Source organism: Leuresthes tenuis, unplaced genomic scaffold (genome assembly GCF_036924035.1).
Source record: "Leuresthes tenuis unplaced genomic scaffold, fLeuTen1.0.hap1 SCAF_17, whole genome shotgun sequence".
Lineage (NCBI taxonomy): Eukaryota > Metazoa > Chordata > Actinopteri > Atheriniformes > Atherinopsidae > Leuresthes > Leuresthes tenuis.
In genome coordinates this window covers 5,901,406-5,921,598 of record NW_027325371.1, presented here as the reverse complement: position 1 = coordinate 5,921,598, position 20,193 = coordinate 5,901,406, and the positions used below count along the sequence as shown (strand labels likewise).

Here is a 20,193-nt window from a genome sequence, read left to right as displayed (position 1 = left end):
GTGCTTATCTAACATCCGTCTGACTTCCCTTAGTATTTTTGCAACTTTTCAGGTGGGAAAAACGTTATGGGCTCAAGAAGTCAGCAACTTCATTTACATCAAGTAGAACCTTGTTAAACATCAAATTGTGCAAAGATTTTGGAAAGAAAAAGTGAGAAACCTGAGCTTGTCAGTGGCCTTGTGAATTTAAAGTCTTTCTTTAACAACTAAATCTAACTGTTTGGACCTCTTACATACATGTCTGAACCCTGAGACTTGAATTTCCTGGATGCCACTGAAGTAAAGACCTCAAAAAGGAGGCGGTGAAAATTGTGTGTGTGTGGGGGGGGGCAAACTGGGATAGACTAGCCGGCTATATGACTCAGCACCACTAGGTCCAAATAGAGCAAAGCCACAAAGAGGGCTGAGCAGGTTCAGGCCCAAAGCTCCAGTCTGTCTGTCAGCAGTAATGCTGGGGGTCCAAATAAACAGACAGATCTGCACAGAGCACAGCACTCAGTCCCAAGCTGTAAGCTGTTTTTTTTTAAAACCACATGGACATCTGAATGTTTATACTTGTTCTGACAGTTAAACGACTTTTAAATCTCACAGAATACGAAAAAGTATTTAGACTAAAAGGCCACCACCATGTGAGCTGTGAGCATCAGCACATGCTAACATCAGCCAGCAATGTTTACGAAGGTACCTCGTTTTACCAGAGATTAGCACTGTAACATCTGTTTATTAGCACTTACAGGAATGTTAGAAAGTACTGGGAGATATGTTTCAGCTGTTCTGAGATGACGAGGACGTTACCGGCAAAATATAGGATCACTGAATCCAGTCAGCTCGATGAGGGCATGAATGATCTATCAAATATCGCTGAAGTTCTTCGAGTGAATGATAACACATTTCCCTGAGACACACACACACACACGCACGCACGTGCCATGAATGAAAGTGTCAGTTGGATTCATCCTCTAAGGATCATGAATATCTGTGCCAAACTGTATCGTGTTAATGGTTGCTTGGCTATTTTGCTCATGGACAAAAGAAAAAAGTTCAACAGAAACCAAATATGTTTTGATAAGAGAATAAACTCAATCCAATTCTTACCAGCTTTCAGTCACTCTTGCATAGGAAAAAAAAAGGGAGACAGTCTGGGGAATCAGTTCATTAAGGCGATAAAAACAAGCCCAGAGAAAGAATTACTGCATCACACCAGTTCAAGAAAAAGGCCTTTTGTTTGATACAGTCCGACCCCCCCCCTCGCAGGCAGACACGGCCAGAGAAATCTCTTCTTCCTGTGACTGCCTCCTGTTTTTCCTCATTTGAAGAGTGAAAGAGTAAAAAGAGAGGATGAGACTAAATGAGGGAGTGAGAGAAAGGAAAAACGAGTACATCAATCAAATAGCTTCTTACTGCCAATAGTGAGCTCAGTCTTCTGTTTCCCTTCATTTGCAGGACTCAATGAGTCTGGACAGGCCACTGCTGTCCTGAGCAAACATTTAAAAACTATTTATTTGATTTGGAAAGAGGACATGTAATATACATATATATAACATACTATTCTTTTCTTGCTGTAAAATAAATTTGATACATTAGACTTTGCACTGCAAGTCATGTCATGATACGTATTGTACATTTATATAAATTTCTAACAACTAGCTTGAGCTCCTTTGCTGATCCCAGGGTCCCTTTTTTTAATAACCACATAATTTTCAAGCTGAACATTGTCTAGCTGCCTTTAGCATGTAGCAGCCACATTGAAACATTCTTGGATTAGCTTTAATGCAACAGTGAGCCCTTTGTCCAGGAAGCTACTTAATACTGGACATGTTGTCTGAACCCTGGGATAAACAAAGTCGTCGTCTGGGTTGAACAGCAAACTCTGACATACAGCGCTGGCTCTGATCCTGCTTGTCTTTGGCACTCATACACCCCTTAGTTATGCTTTATTAATACTGAGATCACATCCACCACAGTTTATTCTATTAGAAATGTGTATATATATTTCGCCAGTTAGGCATTTAAAAGGTTTCATTCATAAGTTGTTATAGATGTGGTGAAGCAGTGGGAACAGTGATGCAAAGTTCCCATAACCTGTCAGGCAAAACTGTCCCATGTATACAAATGTATAGCTAAGGATTTGTGGGGAAAAATTGCACTGAAGCAAGAGCCAGGCAGCCAGAGTTACTTTTCCACCCATTTCTCATTTATATACCTCAATTATGTCTGCAAAACCAGCTGCTTTCAATGATTTTCTTTAAACAGTATGTCTTTAAAGTATCATTTGATTTGATACAGTCTAAATATAAAAAATATATTTATACATATATATATATCTCCTTATAAAATCTACTTGGAATGACATGGGGATATAAATAACTGAAAGAATCTTTACATTAGAAGTAAAGAAAAAAGAAAATCAAATTCTAAGGAATCCCCGAAACATTCATTTTACATCAAAGTGCATCTGATTTAAAATCATCTTTAAGCTTCTCAGTCAGGGATGCTTGGGCCAGACACACATGAGCAGGCAAAGAAATAGGAGTCATCTCCATTTAAAGCCTTAGTTTGCACAAACTATAACCATAAGCACCGTCTGCTTTACTGGACATGCTTCCATCTGTCCTTGTTTTGGCACATTTAAGCTGAGAGCATCTGTGATACTGCAGGGTAACAAGAGGAGGAGGCCGATAGAGGAAGTTACGATGCGGCAGAAGGAGACAAAAGAGGAAAAAATTACAGGAAAATAATCCATCGTCGCCCTCCTTTTCTCTTACATGTCATTCTCATACTTTGTAAGATTATTTGATCCACTTTGTATTGAAATGCAAAGATTCACTGAAGTAGCTTACATAAAAACTTGAGGTTTGAAGCATTTTTTTGTACAAAATAAAAAAGAGAAAAAAATACCCTTGGCACACTTGAGTTTAAGGCCTGTTGCAGCTTTAAAATGGTGCATTGCTAAATGTTTAAATAAGACATTTTAAGGATTTCTGGTATTTCTCAGAACTGTAAGAGGAGTGAATGTAAACAACTGGTTCACCAGTGATGGCTGGACAACACCGCCTTTGGACTTTGTCTCGCTGTCATTGATTGCCCATCAGACACTTAATCTATGTTTCCCCCTTGTGGACACAATTATAAGAGCACATACTGTCATTAGTTTTTGAGGCACTGTGTGAAAAAAATGTGTCTTTGAAGCATCTGAATAACAGAGGAGGCTCAGTGGGCTTAACACAGACATCTGCATTACTCCCCCAAGCTACAGATACTTCTGCAGGAGCTCTGTGCAACCCTGCGGTTAAAGTCTCGAACTCAGACAGGTCTCAGCACAGAATCTGGGAGAAGGGATGTCTGAGCAGCTCCTCAGCACTGGGCCTGTGTTTGGCCTCCACAAAGATGCAGCGGATAAAGTCCCGAGCCTGGTCAGAGGTGTGTGAGGGAAGCAGCGGGTTGGTCGGCTGGGTGGCGATCTTGAATATGGCGGCCATTGCCTCATATTCTGCCCACGGAGGCTTTTCTGTGAGCATCTCAACGACTGTACAACCGAGGCTCCTGCAAAAAATGAATGATTGTTGTTGCTTCATTTTAACTTGCAGTGGAGTCACATAACAAGTTGAAACAAATACCACATATTTGACCTTAATTCCATAACAGTACTGCTATGAAGGAATGTTTTCAGTTTAAAATTTCTCATCACTGTTTGTGGAGGAACTCCTCCACCTGTTCGGGAGGTACAAGCCCTCATTGAGCATTGCTCTCCCCCCAGCTGAGAAGCTAATGCATACCAAATCTGTAACAACCCGTCTGACTGTCATTCAGCCACATCCTTCATCCGGACAGATTACACAAGGCAATGTTGTCTCACCTGTGAATGAGTCTGTGGTACAAACGGTTTGTTTTATTAAAAAGAAAAACAGCTCTTAATTTTGATGAGCTCAAGCTTCCTGCCATTTACCGAGTAATACATGGGTATTTTTATGTCTTTAGATTCAGGTCTCGACATGCCAGCCCTCAGTCATGCACTTAAACTATGTTCCCATTTCAAACTGAGCTGTTTTTAATAAGAGATGTTCAGTCGAGTATTTTCAGTCAAATGGATTAGCTTGTTTCTCAGTTGCAGAAGTGTTTGCATCATTCCAGCAGTAATAGCAGACATAACCTTCTTCTTCAACAACAAACGTCCCATCTTCACTGGATCGACATTCATGGTGCAGCTACAGCACAGCTTACTGTGGTAGAAGATATATCATCATCTCAAAGGAACAATAGAGAAGTCTGTGAAGCTTAAAATTACATGCTTCTGACTACAGGCCTGGGAATGCTCACAACAAAAGTACACTGACTTGTGGCCATGCACAGTCTCTCAAACTGCCCTGGAGCACCCAGGAGGCTGAGATGCCGCAAGTTCATGACTTTGGTTTCCATTTTTATGATAGTAAAAAGAGAATTTATGAACATTTCTGAGACGATAGGCAACGCATCTCTACAAGCTTCCAGCTTGTGTTCTTACTCTACTTCTGCTCCATCATTCCAGACTGTGTGTCAGTGTGTATTATTACATGATGGAAATTTCAGCATCAGCAGTGCTACAACCGCATCATCAAGCAGAAACTGACTCTCCTGCTCTTACCAGACATCAGCCTTCCTGCCATAGCCCTCTCCACTGATCACCTCCGGACTCATCCAGTAGGGGGTGCCGGTCACAGAGCGGATGCCGGTGCCAGACATGCAGATGGTCTGAAGCCTCTTGCTGGCTCCAAAATCTCCAAGTTTCACGTTTCCCGCTGAATCCCGCAGGATGTTGGCGCCTGAGAGCCACAGTTGTCACAGAAGACGCTAATGTTATATCTCACCAATTCTCCTCCACACATGGCAAGACTCAAACATCTGAGGAACAAATTTCTGTCCAAACATTTGTGTACTTTCTGAAAAATGCCCTTTTCAGTCATGTGCAGTTAAACAGCGCTACCTTTGATGTCTCTGTGCACAATCATGTTGCTGTGCAGATAGGACATGCCCTCCAAGATCTGTCTCGTGTACTTTCGGGTCACATTTTCTGTCAGGGCTCCGTAGGCCTTCAGCTGATCTTTGACTGAACCCTGACAGGAAGAAAGTCCAGGGTTGACAATGAACTGCTTCACAGACAGACAGTATTATGGTATTTCATGATTATCATAATCGGCTACAATGACCGTCAGAGGTAAAACAGAAGTGCAGAACAGATGCTACCGTAAATTAAAACGTGTGTGACAACGATGACAGGCACTCAGGGAATAAAGGACATAAAATACAGGATACCTTATAGTGTTGGACTCGAGACAAATGAGCACACTTTTAGGAGATTTTATGGTACTAACATATCACTGCACAACCTTCTTCAGGGAGTGAAGACTCCAAACCAGTTATGTTACTGTAAGGTTGACTTGAGACAGAGTGTCAGGGAGTCAAGCCCAAGAGCTACCACAGAAGTGCTGAATGTGTTCAATTCTGGGAGATAAACGAGACCCTGTCCACACCAACACTGTTATTTTGCAAAACAGACATTTCTTCTGCTCTCATCTACATGTTAATGCATCTGTGTGCACATGATACAGATGCATTGTCTAGTGAGTGTTTTGGAAATTGTCACGAAATGGCACCTATGCACTGTAGCATTAGACTGAGCAACAACTCTACTACATTCTTCTTTACACAGATACAACTTGCATTTGTCTTCTGCTTTCACAGGTACACAAACTACCGTTCTGGTTCGGAGGTTTTCGCACGAGCGGAATCGGCTTTCTCTGAAAGTTCTTCATTTGCATTTAGACATCTCGTTAATAAAGGCTTTATGGCCACCTGTGGGCATGATTATTTATGTGTTTGTGAGAATTTCAGCCTTCTCATGTGCACATTAAAAGATTTACGGAGTGGTGTAGTGAAGCCTCATTGTCTCTTTATCTCACTAGAACAAAAGTGCAAAACTCTCCAACAGTCTTCAGGAATAAGAATAGAAACAAATATATAGAAAATTGTTTGATCAGCTTCTCAATGTAAAGTCCTCCGTGTTTGAGTTCCTCATGTTTTTACTGCTTTTACAGAATGTTACAGGTTGAGTTATATGAGTTTAAGCTAACCTTTTTCCATATCACAACTACCAATAAAACTGAACACTGAGAGTGCTTTTATGGGACAGATTTCTGAGTTTTGACATGAAAAACAACCAGTGCTCTGTGACTTCGATGAACCTGTGACATGAAAGCTGCTGGAACTCACCCCCGGCATGTACTCCATGAAAATGGTGAGGGTCTTCTCATTGTGGTCCCTCAAACAGCCGTAGTACTGAACGATGCGCTCATGGTGCAGATTTTTCAGCAGCTGGATTTCGCACTCCAAAGCACTGACCTCCTGTTACATACATTGAAAAGTAGGAAATGAAACACTAAAGATAAAAATGTATTTATTCTGAATTCATTTACTGTTTTCATTTGCACACCAAATGTATTTTTGGCCCCTCGACTGACAGCTGATCACAAACAAATGTAAGCATAAACACCGGGAGGACGAGGAGTCATTTCTGACTGCTGCCAAAAGCACAAACTTAAGCAGAGTAAATGAAAGCTGATAGCAGTTTCCCAAAAGTAGTTCCTGTGTTTACCTCAGAGAATGAGACCACAACAGAAACAGAGGAGAGAAGGGAAGTCAGAGAGACAGAAAGTAATCCCAGAGTCCCAACACAGAGACACAGCGCTCAGTGTAACAACTGATTCACATCTGCTCAGGCTGGGGGTGGGAGTGGGGGTGTGAAAGGGTGATTGGAGGTCAAGGCAGCGCTGACCCATCACCCTCCATTACCACTGCAATACTCAGCACCTCCAGAATACAGGAAGTGACACTGCATGTTTTCTCCACGACAAACAGGAAAAGACTTTAAATTAGAGAAGAGGGAAGTTGAGGGAGGAAAGAAAACCTCTGCCATGTATTCCGCTTCTTCGATGACTTAATGTCTTTCTGGCAGATTGATTGTCTTATTTCAGTTTGTCTTTGTGACCTACATCTAGAGCAAAAATGTTCTTTAAATTGTTGACTCATTAATCCCCTGCTCAGCCAGTCATGCTAACTATCTGCATTCCAGCACAAAAGCCTAAACAGACTAACATATGAGGTCATTCTTGGTGGATTTACAGCTGGACGTTTGTTATTCATGAATGTACGTGTGTTTTATGTTTGACAAAAAACTTACAGGAAAAGGATCTATAATGAGATACAAAGTCAAAGTAACCTTTCCCGACCATAACAGCAGAATTTCAACCTGCAACCAGGGGCAGCAAAAATATCTAAACTGAAGTTGTAACAAGAGGTTTTGTGCCATAAGAAAGAAAAGACAAAGACAGGATGAAGTCCCAACAGAAACATGAATGGAGTTAATCGTTCATGTGCATCTAAACAGCTAACATCTCACCTTGCTGGTCTCTGGACTGTCGGGATCAAACTGGACTTGCTTGGCAGCCAACTCTCTCCCAGTATCCACATCATAACACAGGTAAACCCGACCAAATGCACCCTGGCCAAGAAGCTTCCCCCGACGCCATGTCACAGGAGCACTGGGGGCTGGGAGGAGAAATAACACACTCAGTTGGTCATCTATGTTTTCCAGCAGATATACAGTTTTACAACACATGTGTACAGAACCACACTGTGGCATTTTCTGTCCAAAATGTAAAAAGCTTTTAATATGAAGATCACATATGAACTTTTACTGGAACAGTAACAGTTTCTAAATGGGACTGAGACTCAGTTTAGACATGATGCAAGTTATTTCCTCCTGTCATGTAGCAGCACTGCCGTTTGGGATGACAAATTAACTGGTGAGCTTTGCATGAAGTCTATCAACAGTGTGACACGAGTTAAAAATCAAAAGTTGAAGAATTAATTACCAAACACAAGGTGTTTTTCTTTTAGTCAATGGCTGTTAAATAAAATCACAGTTTACACTGCAGGTGCCATCTGTTTGCATATATTTGATCATCTTAAGCCACAAGTACACAAGTTATAAAATTATAAACTCTGAATTTGCTTAATTAAGGTTGTTATTCTCTGCATCTTTTATGAGTTGGATGCAGGCATACCATCGGATATGATCTCCAGACAAAGTTCAAGTACAAATCTAAGAACGTTTTCTGAACTGTTGAGATTTTTGATAAGATTTCGTGCGAGATCAGTACTCACACTTGTGGGCAACAGGTCGATCCTGGGGACGCAGCCTGCCTTGTGTGTCGACCAGCTGCCAGCTGCCCAGACTCTCCTCGCTGCCGTTGAGCGACCGCCTTGAGGGCACCAAAGTGAACAAGTTCCCCTGAGGGCGACGAATGCGAGGAAAGGTTCGACGACCTGGAGGACGCAAGAGAAGAGAGTAGCTGGGATTAATAATAAATGGCAAATGGAAAACACTGAAAGAGGTGATATTAGGATCCTTACCTTCACTATGGTCCTTATAATGCAGGGAAACATGGTACCTACGAGGGTAGGTGCCTCCCTTTCCTGCTACCCTGTCATATACTTGATTTTCCCTGTCTGAAAGCAGACAAAGACTCACAGGTAAGCAGGTCTCCTCTGAAATTCACAGTTCAGCTCACCTGGCATTTATCTATCACCATTACTTCTCTGTGATTATCATTTAATAATTACCGGTGTACCCTCAGCTTGACATAATCATATGTCTTTAAAAATAGCAGGAAGATCTCTGTGATGCTTTTGCATTGCCTGTCTTCTAATAAGACAATTACTGGATTAGTAAAACATTTTTGCATAGTTATTGGAAAAACTGGGGCCTTTTCTCTCACCTGAGCACTCTTGCCGATTATCTGGGACACTCTTTGCTCTGTGCATGCGAGACTTCCTCATTGAGGGGCTATAAGTGAGGAGAAAACAGGAGGTGGAGCGACAAATGTTAAGAGCCTTCTCAAACTGCTTCCCTTTGGGTATTTACACAAAACGGGCTGCATTTATTCAGATTTGAGACTGTGTATCACCTGTCTGAGTTGCTGTCCAGAGACTGACAGCTTCCAGAAACTGAATTCTCTGCACTGCTCCAGGGATCCAGCACCTGTGCAGAGCACAATGGAGATGAAGGTTGTGTACGCAGACATGCGTTGTGTTCACATTTCTGAAAACTTAGCTTTTTGCATGACAGCAAGTCCATTACATTTTTTAATCCAACACTAAATCTCTCAATATCAGTCAAGATTTAGCAGCACGGTCCATAAAACTTCACTGATGTAGACGTTAGTCACCGTGCAAAGAAGATCGGCTAAAATTGAGTTCCTTCCCTTGCCTCTCTGCTGTGCTTTAGCTTTGCCAACCCCTCTCTGCAGGCTGTCATGCACACACACACACACAGAGGTTTGTAAGATGTCAACTACAGAAACAGCTGTAACTGTCACAGATTAGAGACTCCCTGTGGCTCCCAGGCATGCTGGATTCATGTACTTCAAATTCTACGAGAAGCATTAAGCACAAAGTTCTTTGAATCAAGCAAGTTTTGAAGAAAAGCCATTTATGTGGAAAACAATGCAAATCACAAACCCTCGACACGAATCCTATTCTAAGATGAATTTCCAAGACTGATAGATAAGAAGTGACTCACGCATTGATCACTGGTCTCGGGGATGAACTCCCCCTCACTGTTTATGCTGGTGTATGAACCTTGGCGGGCGATCCTCTGCTGGCGTTCAGGCACGTACCCAGGAGGCGGCGAACTTCGCCCTGTGTTCTGAGAACCTGAGATCAGATGGAAATGATCAGCATTAAGGAAAAGATTAGATATAAGAACCTATCTCAGTAATCTGAACTTCAAGGCTGAAAGGGGTGCATTGAGTGATTCCGCTTTTAAAACCTTGTTCTTCTACACTGAGAATGGACAGCATAAAGGCAAACAAGCCAAAGATGATGCATACAATAACATTTATGATATAGCTGTCTCCTTCCTGAAATACAAAAATTAAGATAACAACAAATAAAAGTGTTGATTGCTGACTTTCTGTTTTAAATGAGCTATGACTTATTTATGGCCTGCAGCTGTCATACAGTCAAGCTCTAAAGTCCTCTTGCTCTTAAGGACAAAAAATAGACTGCTTGTCTAGCAGACTAATAGCATTTCGTAATCTGATTGGGTGCAGTCCAGCAGGCATCGTCTAGTAATAGCGAACAGGAAAAGGAAGAGGACCCACTGCATGAAAGGGAATCAAAATAGAGCCACGAGAGAAGAAATTCAGAAGGGAAAATCAAAATAGTTTTTAAAAAATGCAAGAAGCAGCATAACAGCTGCCTGTTACTCAACTGCAGATAATATTAAGATTTCTGTAACAACTAGACCATATTTCCTCTCTTGAATCAGGGAGTAAAATAAGTTGTTGAGTGTAAAATGACAGCTAAACAAACATACCAGTTGATAGGTGGCGCCCCCTGGGCTCGGAGGTTTGGAACACTGTACTAACGTCTCCAGTGGACTGGGAGGACTTGATCCTCACCTGCTTACATGGTACATGGTGGGAGGGGGAAGAGGCCTGTTGTTAGGGGGGAAAGAGAAGAAGAAGCGATTTGAACAGGTCTTAACTCGTGACTAAAAAAATTTGTTCACGTAAACAAGCCGGTTAGTACATGCATATAAATCAGGAACTTGGATTTTTCACAATATGGTTGAAGAAACGGCAGTGGTGTAACAATATGATGCAAATACACGCCAAAGTGTGTTAGTGTTTGTCTCACATTGCTGTGCTCCTGAGTGAGAAGAAGTATCCTGATGCTCTTCATGTTTGCACTTCTGTCCAGCAAGTCGATCGCTTTGTCCAGATCATCCTGACTTCGCAGAGGGATGGACATCTGCAACACGGTGCAAAGATTTGCAGATCTCACAAACTTTATATTCACAACAGGACATAAAGAACATACCAAATGTTGAAAGTGAGACATTTTCCCATGTTTAATTGAAAATATCTTGAATGTAACGGGAACAACAGATGCCAAAAAAGCTGGGAAAGGGCCATCAAAAGGAACTAAAAACCCGCTGGAAGAACGTGCTGCAGCCAACAGTGGCAACAGGTCAGTAACATGTATAACATAGTAACACAGTATAAAAAGAAGCCTTTAAGAAGAAAAGATGAGCAGAGGTTCAATAATCTGCAGACACCTGCTTTTACTAATTGTGGAGCAATTTCAGAATTATGCTCCTAAATGTACAATTGTGAAGACTTTGAATATTTCATCTTCTACATAACAAAGTGTCATCATAAGATTAAGAGAATCTGGAGGCATCTCTGTGCAAAGATGAAAATAAATTCTGGATGCCTGTGATCTTCAGGCCTGAGGGCCTGAGGGCCTCACAGGTGAGTCTGTCCTGGAAATCACTGCATTGGCTCGGGAACATTTCCAGGAATCATTGTCTGTGAACATCCACAAATGCAGGTTAAAGCTCTACCATGCAAACAAGAAGCCATGTCTGAACACGAACCAGAAACTTTACAGTCTTTTCCGGGCCTAAGCTCATTTAAAATGGACTGAGGCAAACTGGAAAACTGTTCTGCGGTCACACAAAAATAAAAAAGGTTTCATTTGTGTTGGAAAGCATGGACGTAGCGTCCTCCAGACTAAAGACGGGAGGGACCACCCAGCTTGTCAATCTGTCTCAGTTAAAAAGACTGCAGCTCTGGCGGCATGGGGGTGCATTAGTGCCTATGGAAATGCCAACTTGCACATCTGGAAAGGAACTGTCAATGCTGACAGGTATATACAGGTTTGAGAGCAACACATCCAGATGACGTCTTCTTCAGGGAAGGCCTTGCATATTTCAGCAAAACAATGTTAAACCACATACAGCATCTATTCCAACAGCATGGCTTCACTCTACAAGAGTCCAGGTGTGAGACTGGTCTGCCTACAGCCCAGACCTTTCACCAACTGGAACTATCTGATCCATCATGAAACACAAAACACAACCAAGAAGATCCAGGACTGGTGGGCAGCAATACATTATCAGACAAGAATGAGAGAACCTCATCTCCCAAAGGTCCAACAACTGGTTTTCTCAGTTTCCAGATGTTTACAGACTGCTGTTATAAGAGGCAGAGATGCTGCGCAGTAGTAAACACGATCCTGCCCCAATTTTATTAAAGACAATTTGGCAGTGTGCAAAGCAGATAACTTTCCATAGTCTTCCATGCTTTTGAGAAACAAACATTCATCTGATGTATGTACAGAAGAAGCCTGCTTGAGCTTTAAAACTTTAAAGTTAAACATTTCTAAACAAACATTATCTAGGTCAGAATCTGGGTGTCAAAGAGCTTAATAAACAATTAGTAGATGAAACGTGTTCCTGTGAGAGGCAAAACACACAAAAAAAAGACTGTTTTGCTGTTATAGGTCGGAAGGACAAGTTCTTCTTCAAATCTTGGCACTTCAATTAACCTTTTTAAAAAAATAAAAAATAAACAAAAAAGACAACTACTGATAAGGGAGGTGAAAAAAGATAGATATAGTATAGCGAAATACTCCACTTTACCTCATTGTTTATATAATGCAGGTCTAGCTGCTGGCCAAAGACACTCGTGACTTTCTGTTGAATTTCCTCAAACTGTACAGGCCGTCCAAACATCAAGATCCTACACATGAAAAGTAAGAAATCAAACAGAGAGCTTATAAGAGATTTGTACCACCTGGTAAGGAAGCCGTGTTTGAGCTACATGCTTGTGTGCAAACAAAATACACACAAGCGGCTCCTTTTTCTGTGTGCAGATTCCTCTAAGTACACCTTGCATATTTGTGGTTTGTGCTGGCAGCTACATGCTAACCACAGTCCTTTCCCCTTCCATTCTCCAGCTCACATACCAGTCAGATTTAAGTGCCGGAGTGCGTGCTCCTTCTCATGAACTGAAACATGTGACAAAAACAGCATGCCTAAGTGAACGTGTTTATGTCTCCTGTGCAAATTTCTGCTTTCTCTCCGTCTCTGTCGCTTGTATATGAGTGTGTCCAAAACGGGGACAGCTGTGAGCTCCACACGGTAAATGTTCCTGTGGAAAAGCCTACATCTAACTCCTCCAGCTGTGGCACAGAGTCAATGTCCAAAAACACACACACATATGCACAACATAGATAAATAAGGGCCAAACTTAACTCACCTCTTCTCTCCGGAGTACTCAAACTTTATCCTGACATCGTCCTGAGAGAAAAAAGAAATCAGGAGGCATTGAAGAGCTTTAAAACTGACTTGCACATGTCATGTTTTCAGTTGATCTTACACAAAGATTTCCCCACTGATGACAAGGTCTCTTTCATTACTTTGTCATTCAAAAGGACTCATTTCTCCTCATAACATATGGGGTAACTGAGGTCATATGGATGGCAGAGAAGATCGTCTGTTTCAGGGGGAAAATATTTTGTTTTCAAGGAAGGATTCTTCACTTCAAGAAATACCCTTATTTTGCCTTTTTGGAGTGTAAGAGGAGAAGATTGGCTCGTAACTAATAACAAGTAAATACGAAGCAAGAGCCAGTATCCGCTTGGCTTAACTTAGACTGGAAACAGAGGGATCATTTAGCTTGGCTCTATCCAAAGGTAACAAACTTTACTTATGAGCATCTCTCAAACTCACCAATTAGGACATTTCCCACTAGTTTAAAGAAAGAAGCTGAGAAAACTGCAAACCAGGAAAGGCCTCATGGCATTTCATCTGATCATCCAAATTTGCAAAGATAGTAAACCTGGGTTAGAGGGCTCAGACACATCTATACATAATAAGGGTAAAAACAGTTTTCTCAGCATTTATACTCACATTGAAATCTATATTCAATGCCATCCATGCCTGAAGGAACTTAAAAGGATGTCATACCTCATAATAAATCTAGCTGAAAAGTTTGCTGATAGGAGACTCTTAAGTCATTTTTAAATAGACCAAGATTGAATTTCACCCCAATTATTTAGGACATAAAGAAACTTTATTTAGATTTTTGTAAAAATGATCTTTTTAAAGTTCCCTCCATGAGGCCACGGGTCACAACAATCATGGAGACATTTATAGAGATCAATCAAAGTTGAACAAAGTCTTAGTAAACACCAAGTTATAATTCAACACCTGGGCTCAAAACCAGAATCATGAATCTGAAGGATTTCTTTCAGTCTTAATATGCAAGTCGTGATGCGCTGACGCTGTACCTGTCTGTTTGCCTGTGCTGGTGTCTTTGGTTTGCCGTTGTCATACGGTAACAAAGGCTGGCGTCGCGTCATCTGGAGGGCGACTAAGTCCTTCATTATAGAGTGGAGAGCCTGCCTTTCATCTGATGAGGATAGTTGGTTAACAAAATACAGAATTAAAGCAGACTGTGTGTGTGTTTTGTATACAGAAAGATCGATAAGAACTTTTAGCACTTCAATTTGCATCAAAAAGTGGATGTAAGCAATTAGTCAGTCATCTTTACTTACAGTCATATTGACACTATCTTGTGATGGGGTATTAGAAGCAGGAAAGAAGTGCAGTGTTTTTGATATGCCTGTTCCCATGTTTGATCTCAGGGCAAGCTCTGCTTGGGTGTGCTAACTCTTGAAGAGAAAACATTCTCATTGTGTAGCTTGGACAGACATCATAAAGCCCCAGGGCAGCTGAGGGAACCAGACCCCATCTTGAGAATGCCAAAAACCAATCCTTCACCTGACACTGTCTGGAGCACCAGATTGTACAGGCCTTGTCCTCAGGGATGCTGACTGGTGTGAGTGTGTGCGTCCGTTTTAATATCACGCTCTGCCTAAACTACGAGGTGAATTTCTGTTTAACATCAGACTCAGAAGACTTACTCATCGTGGCGATGTCTGCGTACGGGGTCCACAGACCAGTCGTCAGACTCTTGTCCCTGCTGTGCTGAACCACCTACAGCCTGAGGTGATAAACACAGAAATCAATTAGTTTAATGTTTTGGGAGACAGAGCAGAAGGATGTGAATCATTGAGTCATACAGGATATGACAGGTTGACAAAGGTTATCAGCAGGTCTTACAAAATTTGACAGTGCGCAACTACCTCAGACCATAAATCATCACCTCACTGATAAAAACACAACCAAGAAGCCATAAGGGGCTGTATTGTGCTCCTCTTACAATCAACATTGCATTCAAAGCGACCAAAAGAACCTAATTCTCACTGACAGAACAAAGCCCTTCTCATACCAGAGTCCTTGCAGGCACGAAACCTAAGCTTGTGGAATACAGACCTTAAATTTTTCTCGAACCGAAAGCCCGAGTGAATGAAAATGTGCGCAGCGCATGTGAGAATGTGTGTTTGCCCATGAGAAAGAATGACAATTGGAAACGGCTGAAACTCAAGCTGCACTGGCAGCGATCTCTCTGGCTCAGTTCATATGGGAGGAATGTTATTTATGAGGAGTTTTCTGCCATTTCAAATATCTACCAGCTTTAAACTACTCCAGTCACACAAGTTGCAAAATCCTTTCTGAGCTGTGTCATAATTCTATTGCTGATGTTGACAAGGAAGAATAATTTCCCTGCATTTCAAGGCATTTTCCTTCAATGGAGAGGGCTTCCCCTCAGATTTGCACGGTTAAAACATGCAATTTAAACTAAATGAACAAATTGTTGTGTTCAAGTGACTTTGAAGTCTTCAAAGACAGACTTAGTCTACTAGATAATGGATGAATATTGCTTTGAATAGCATAAATATTGGATTTTTCAACTGTATTTACAGTATAAAACTATTCTGATGCACTTCAAGTACAACAAATTATGCTTTAGATGATTTTGAATTTGACTCTCTTCTTTAAAGACTTAGATTTTGTTAACTACATTACAAACCTGGTTTCATTTTATCCAGAGCAACTTTAAGCCAAAGATTAAGATAAGATTCTTCACCCTGACGTGTTACAACTCTCCATGAAATGTAGTGTGCACAAGCTCTATGATGAGGTGTTCATTTAGCAGAGAGGAGCACTTTAACTTTAAATGTAACTGAGACCAAAAAAGCAGGTCAAAGAGGGTGAGGATGGAGCCTGCAAATGAGGTTGTCTGTCTGACACAGTCAGAGGGCTGCCTCCGAGAAAAATGAGGACGCGGTAAACTTCTGTAAAGAATTCAGCATCGGCACCTGAGGCAGTTCACTGACTTTGTGGATTTCTGGGTAATAATCACCCACAGGAATGCCGGGCATGTCCGTCTGTGGTCGGCAGAGCGTGGCCACATTGCTTTAAAGCTTCCGCCACTCTCATACTGGCCTGCAAACAGCGTCGTCGCCAAAGACTTCCAACTCTGCCAACTTAATACTTCTGGCATTTTATACACCATGAAATACCATGAAATTTATGAAGTGGGAGCTTCTTGCTGTTTCATCAGCGTAAAGTCACTTGAGGTAACATAGATCCATTATCTTCTGCATACCCAAAAACATCAGTACGAGCACTTTGTTGTAGTCTGTGAAGCCAAAGCTAAACTCGCTGTCAAACTGTCAAGCCAACCACTTCTCTCTCCAACTTAAACTGATGTTCACTACATCCCAAGCAGAAAGGTGGGAGTTCAGCTGAGAACAAGGCTGCTCTCAACCATTTGAATCAGCTTGCCTGCCATATTTTCCTTGTATCGCGTTTCTAAGACTAGCAGGATTTACATGGATTTTCCTCCACCCTCACTCTTCTGTCTACTTTGAGAGGTGTTTAGTCTGAGGCTGTTTTTCCCAGCCACACACCTCTCTGTCCCAGACCAGTGATGCATCTGGGCTCACAGCAAATTCCCATAGCCTGATGTCTCTCCTGTTTCAGGCGCACATGTGCTTCTGGTTTAGACCAACCCACCACATTTAAATATTGCAATCTTGACAGAGAGCTGGTGCTTGCTTTGGCAACATTGAGTTTCAAAATGTCCTTTTTCAGTATTTTCACTGAAAAAACATTGAGAGAAACATTCAAAATGTGTATCTGAGTTTTGTCAGAATAAAAACAATATGAAGAAATGTAAGAAAAAGCTGATTTTTTTTCAGGAGAAGGGCTGGCTTCTTGTGCTACATGTCTGCATTAAAAAACAGCTTTTTTTCAGGCAACTTTTGTACTTCCTACTGAACAATGCTGAGTTTGAACTGCCAATCAAAAGCGAAACACCACCATCAAATCAATTAACAGCCTGGTCTTCACACAGTTATTAAACCTGAGAGGGATCGGGTGGAATCTGGGTCAAAGTTAGGTCTGATAGGCTTAAACACCTCTCACATCTTCACACCCTCTCAACACCTCATTCAAAATACAGCACAAACAAATACAGCTGTTTCTAATTTACCATCATTCTCCATCAATCCAGAGCCAAGTCAGTGAGTTGGAGGTGGATTTGCCGTGTTGTGGTCCAGTAACTGTGTGCCATACATTGGACGGTTGATAACGAGTTATTATTAAGCAGCTGGTGAGGAAAGACTTCAGTCACTGTTAGTGAGACCATCTTTAATTCAGCTGATGAACCTGTAAAGGTGGCTGAATGCGATATGTTGGTAAAGATCTGAGCGGTCCATAATCTAGTAGTGAGGCACACAGTCTAATATCATCAACCAGGTAATAAGTTTAGTTGTTAGCTCTCTGCATCGGTGACACATTAAAGAAACTGTATGGAAACAAACCCTACAGGGTATTGGACATCACTCCCTAATAATGCTGCTTCTAACGCTTCTTACAATATACCATTTTGTTTAAAAGAAAAGTCAATCAGTAATATTTCTGGTGTCATTTCAAGTTGACCAACCAAAGCTCAGTTTTTTCAATTAGTCATTTAAACAATGTGTCTACAATTATAACCCTTTAAATCATTTAGTTAAACAAGATCATTAAAACTCACCTGACAAATCAAGACCTTTATTCACATATTAACACTAACTGTGTTTGACTTCTAAATGTCTAACTACACATTCCTTCTGCAAACTTTCATGTTCTTAATCAATCGGATAATTTATTGGATCGACTACCAGAAACTCCTGCTGTCAATCTCACTATATTAACTAAATTAATTCAACACGTCTGAGGCAGCTCTGACCAAATATGTTTGTTGGTTTCTTATTCTCATCAGTTTGTGAATTATTTTTGCATGATAACTGCAGATACTTGTGAAACTCATGCACGTCCTGCCAACCTACCTTATAAAAACAGAGGAAAATGACAAATGATAAACAAAGCTGTTTTAAAGTCTAAATGGAATGTATTTTATAGTGTTTCCCAACAGAAAAGTTAAGAAGAACAATTTATCTGCTTTGTCACAAATAGCCTCCAACATTTTGGACTCTATATCATGGAATTTAATATAAGGTAATGTTTGAATAAGACACTATCTTTCTCATATTGTTCTTTGTGGAAGTGGCTCTTGTCCCGAATGCCCCATTTAACCTTCTGTATCCTTAGGGCCCCAGTCTGCTCTGATTGAAATGGTACTGTACAAGAACACTTTGCCTTCTTTGAATGAGGTGTGCCAAACTCGCCACCTGGTAGAAATTATGCAGATATATTTTCATGGATGTGGTAAAAGGAAGAAAAATCTGGACTGCAACAATGGTGTCTCAGACAGTTCAAGTGTAGTGATTTCTGTGGGAGAGAATGACCCCGTTTTCTGAGGATTCAATGGTTTATAATCATGGAGGGCTTTTAAACGTACAAAAAGACTCTCCACACACAGCCAAAAAGAGGGGGACATAAAATGAATATGACCCTTTTAAATCGGATGACTTCTAGGTCAGCCAAATAAGTCAAAAGTGAGAAATACAGGCAAACTTACATGCATGAATGCAGCAGAACTTACACCTGTCAACTAAGTCACGTGCGCTGCTCACAAACCTCACCTGTCCAGTCTGAACTTCTGCGTGCAGCCGACTCTGGTCACCGGTGTCTCGCGGCAGTAATGACGCAGTAGGTCCAGCCGTCGTTCACGTCCATCAGTGTCCTCGGTCAGACCGACACACCGCGGAGCGGGTATGACTGAAAAGGCGCCATGGCGGGGCTGACCCCCCCAGATACCGGGGGGCTCGTCTTCTTTCAAAAGTCAAGAGCACACACAGAAAAACAGTCCTTTCTGGTGGTAAAACCGAACGGGGACAGCTGTGAGCTCCACACGGTAAATGTTCCTGTGGAAAAGCCTACATCTAACTCCTCCAGCTGTGGCACAGAGTCAAACTTCTACGCCGCTGCAGTCTCGGATCTTCGGAAAACTTATATTTCCAAAACATGATCAGAAGTCTCACTGGATGTGTGTGTTTTCAGGCTTCCCAGACAGAAAGCCGCAATAAATATAAATCAAAACTACCCGACAAGGTGTAACAGCAACCGTGTGGCCTGTATGAAATCCATTTGTGCGTACAGTTCACCACAGGGAGAGACGGTACGATTTCCGTGATTTTGATGGCCTCTTTTCCTGCTAACTTTACAGAGTTCCCTCGTCTGTGTTGCCAGGTTTGAGTCCAAAATATTCTAGGCTAGAGATGTACTGTTTGTTATCATTGCATTGCATATAAATGCGTCGCATTGCAACTCGGATGTTGATAGAAACCTAACTCTTTCAGGAATACCATAAGGCCTGGTTTATAGCAAATATACAGATTAATTTAATTCATGAGCGACGTCATGGACGACTGGAACAGTGACAAAACACACTGATAGAACAATAGCAGGTAAATACTACCATTATACATGGTTATACATGTAAAGTCTCTTTGTTTCACTGGCTACGATCATGTCAAGTGAAGTCGGAGTTGGAGAAAGTCCAATCGATGTTCAGGCTTCGCAAAGCTGCAAACTTTGAAGTTGCATATCCAAGAATACTCGTGAGGGCCGAGCTGAAATCAGATATATATTGTAAAAACACAGCGTCATGACCTCGGGAGTTTCTGGGACCGACGGTTGTCCACAACTTTTCACAACCAAAACAAGGCAACAAATAATCTTCAGCCGAATACGTCAAACTTCCTGACAGAACAAATATCGTCACCGGAACCCGTTTTCTACGCTTCCAGCAAGTCGTGAAAAAACGTTCTTCAAGGTTGTGTCCTATCTTTCCAAATGCTTGCCCTTCCGTCCCCAAAAAGTATCTAATAAGACGGACTTTCTCCCCCCACCAAAGGAAATTTCTGATGGCTGACTATCTAAATTAGCGCCGTGCAGCCGCGGGGACGCGCTGTTTACTTGGTGGAGGTCTTTTAGCTGGAGCGCGC

The 20,193-nt window shown here is 41.6% G+C and overlaps 1 protein-coding gene across 2 annotated transcripts; it reads right to left on the bottom strand.

Annotated features, from left to right (window-relative positions):
- Positions 1-1,485: 1,485 nt before the first annotated feature.
- map3k3 (mitogen-activated protein kinase kinase kinase 3) lies at positions 1,486-20,164 on the bottom strand. 2 transcript variants are annotated; one of them, XM_072368434.1, is made up of 17 exons: positions 18,829-20,164; positions 14,815-14,894; positions 14,179-14,300; positions 13,146-13,186; positions 12,527-12,626; positions 10,738-10,851; positions 10,415-10,535; positions 9,617-9,750; positions 9,003-9,076; positions 8,814-8,881; positions 8,449-8,544; positions 8,200-8,361; positions 7,433-7,581; positions 6,247-6,378; positions 4,961-5,090; positions 4,622-4,799; positions 1,486-3,543 (listed from the first exon to the last, which is right to left on the bottom strand). In XM_072368434.1, exons 2-17 carry the CDS (start codon positions 14,816-14,818, stop codon positions 3,315-3,317), a joined length of 1,854 nt encoding a protein of 617 aa, XP_072224535.1. In that variant the 5' UTR covers positions 14,819-14,894; positions 18,829-20,164; the 3' UTR covers positions 1,486-3,314. The 2 variants fall into 2 exon arrangements, with proteins under 2 accessions (XP_072224535.1, XP_072224534.1); XM_072368433.1 differs by lacking the exon at positions 18,829-20,164 and adding an exon at positions 17,292-17,387.
- Positions 20,165-20,193: the final 29 nt, after the last annotated feature.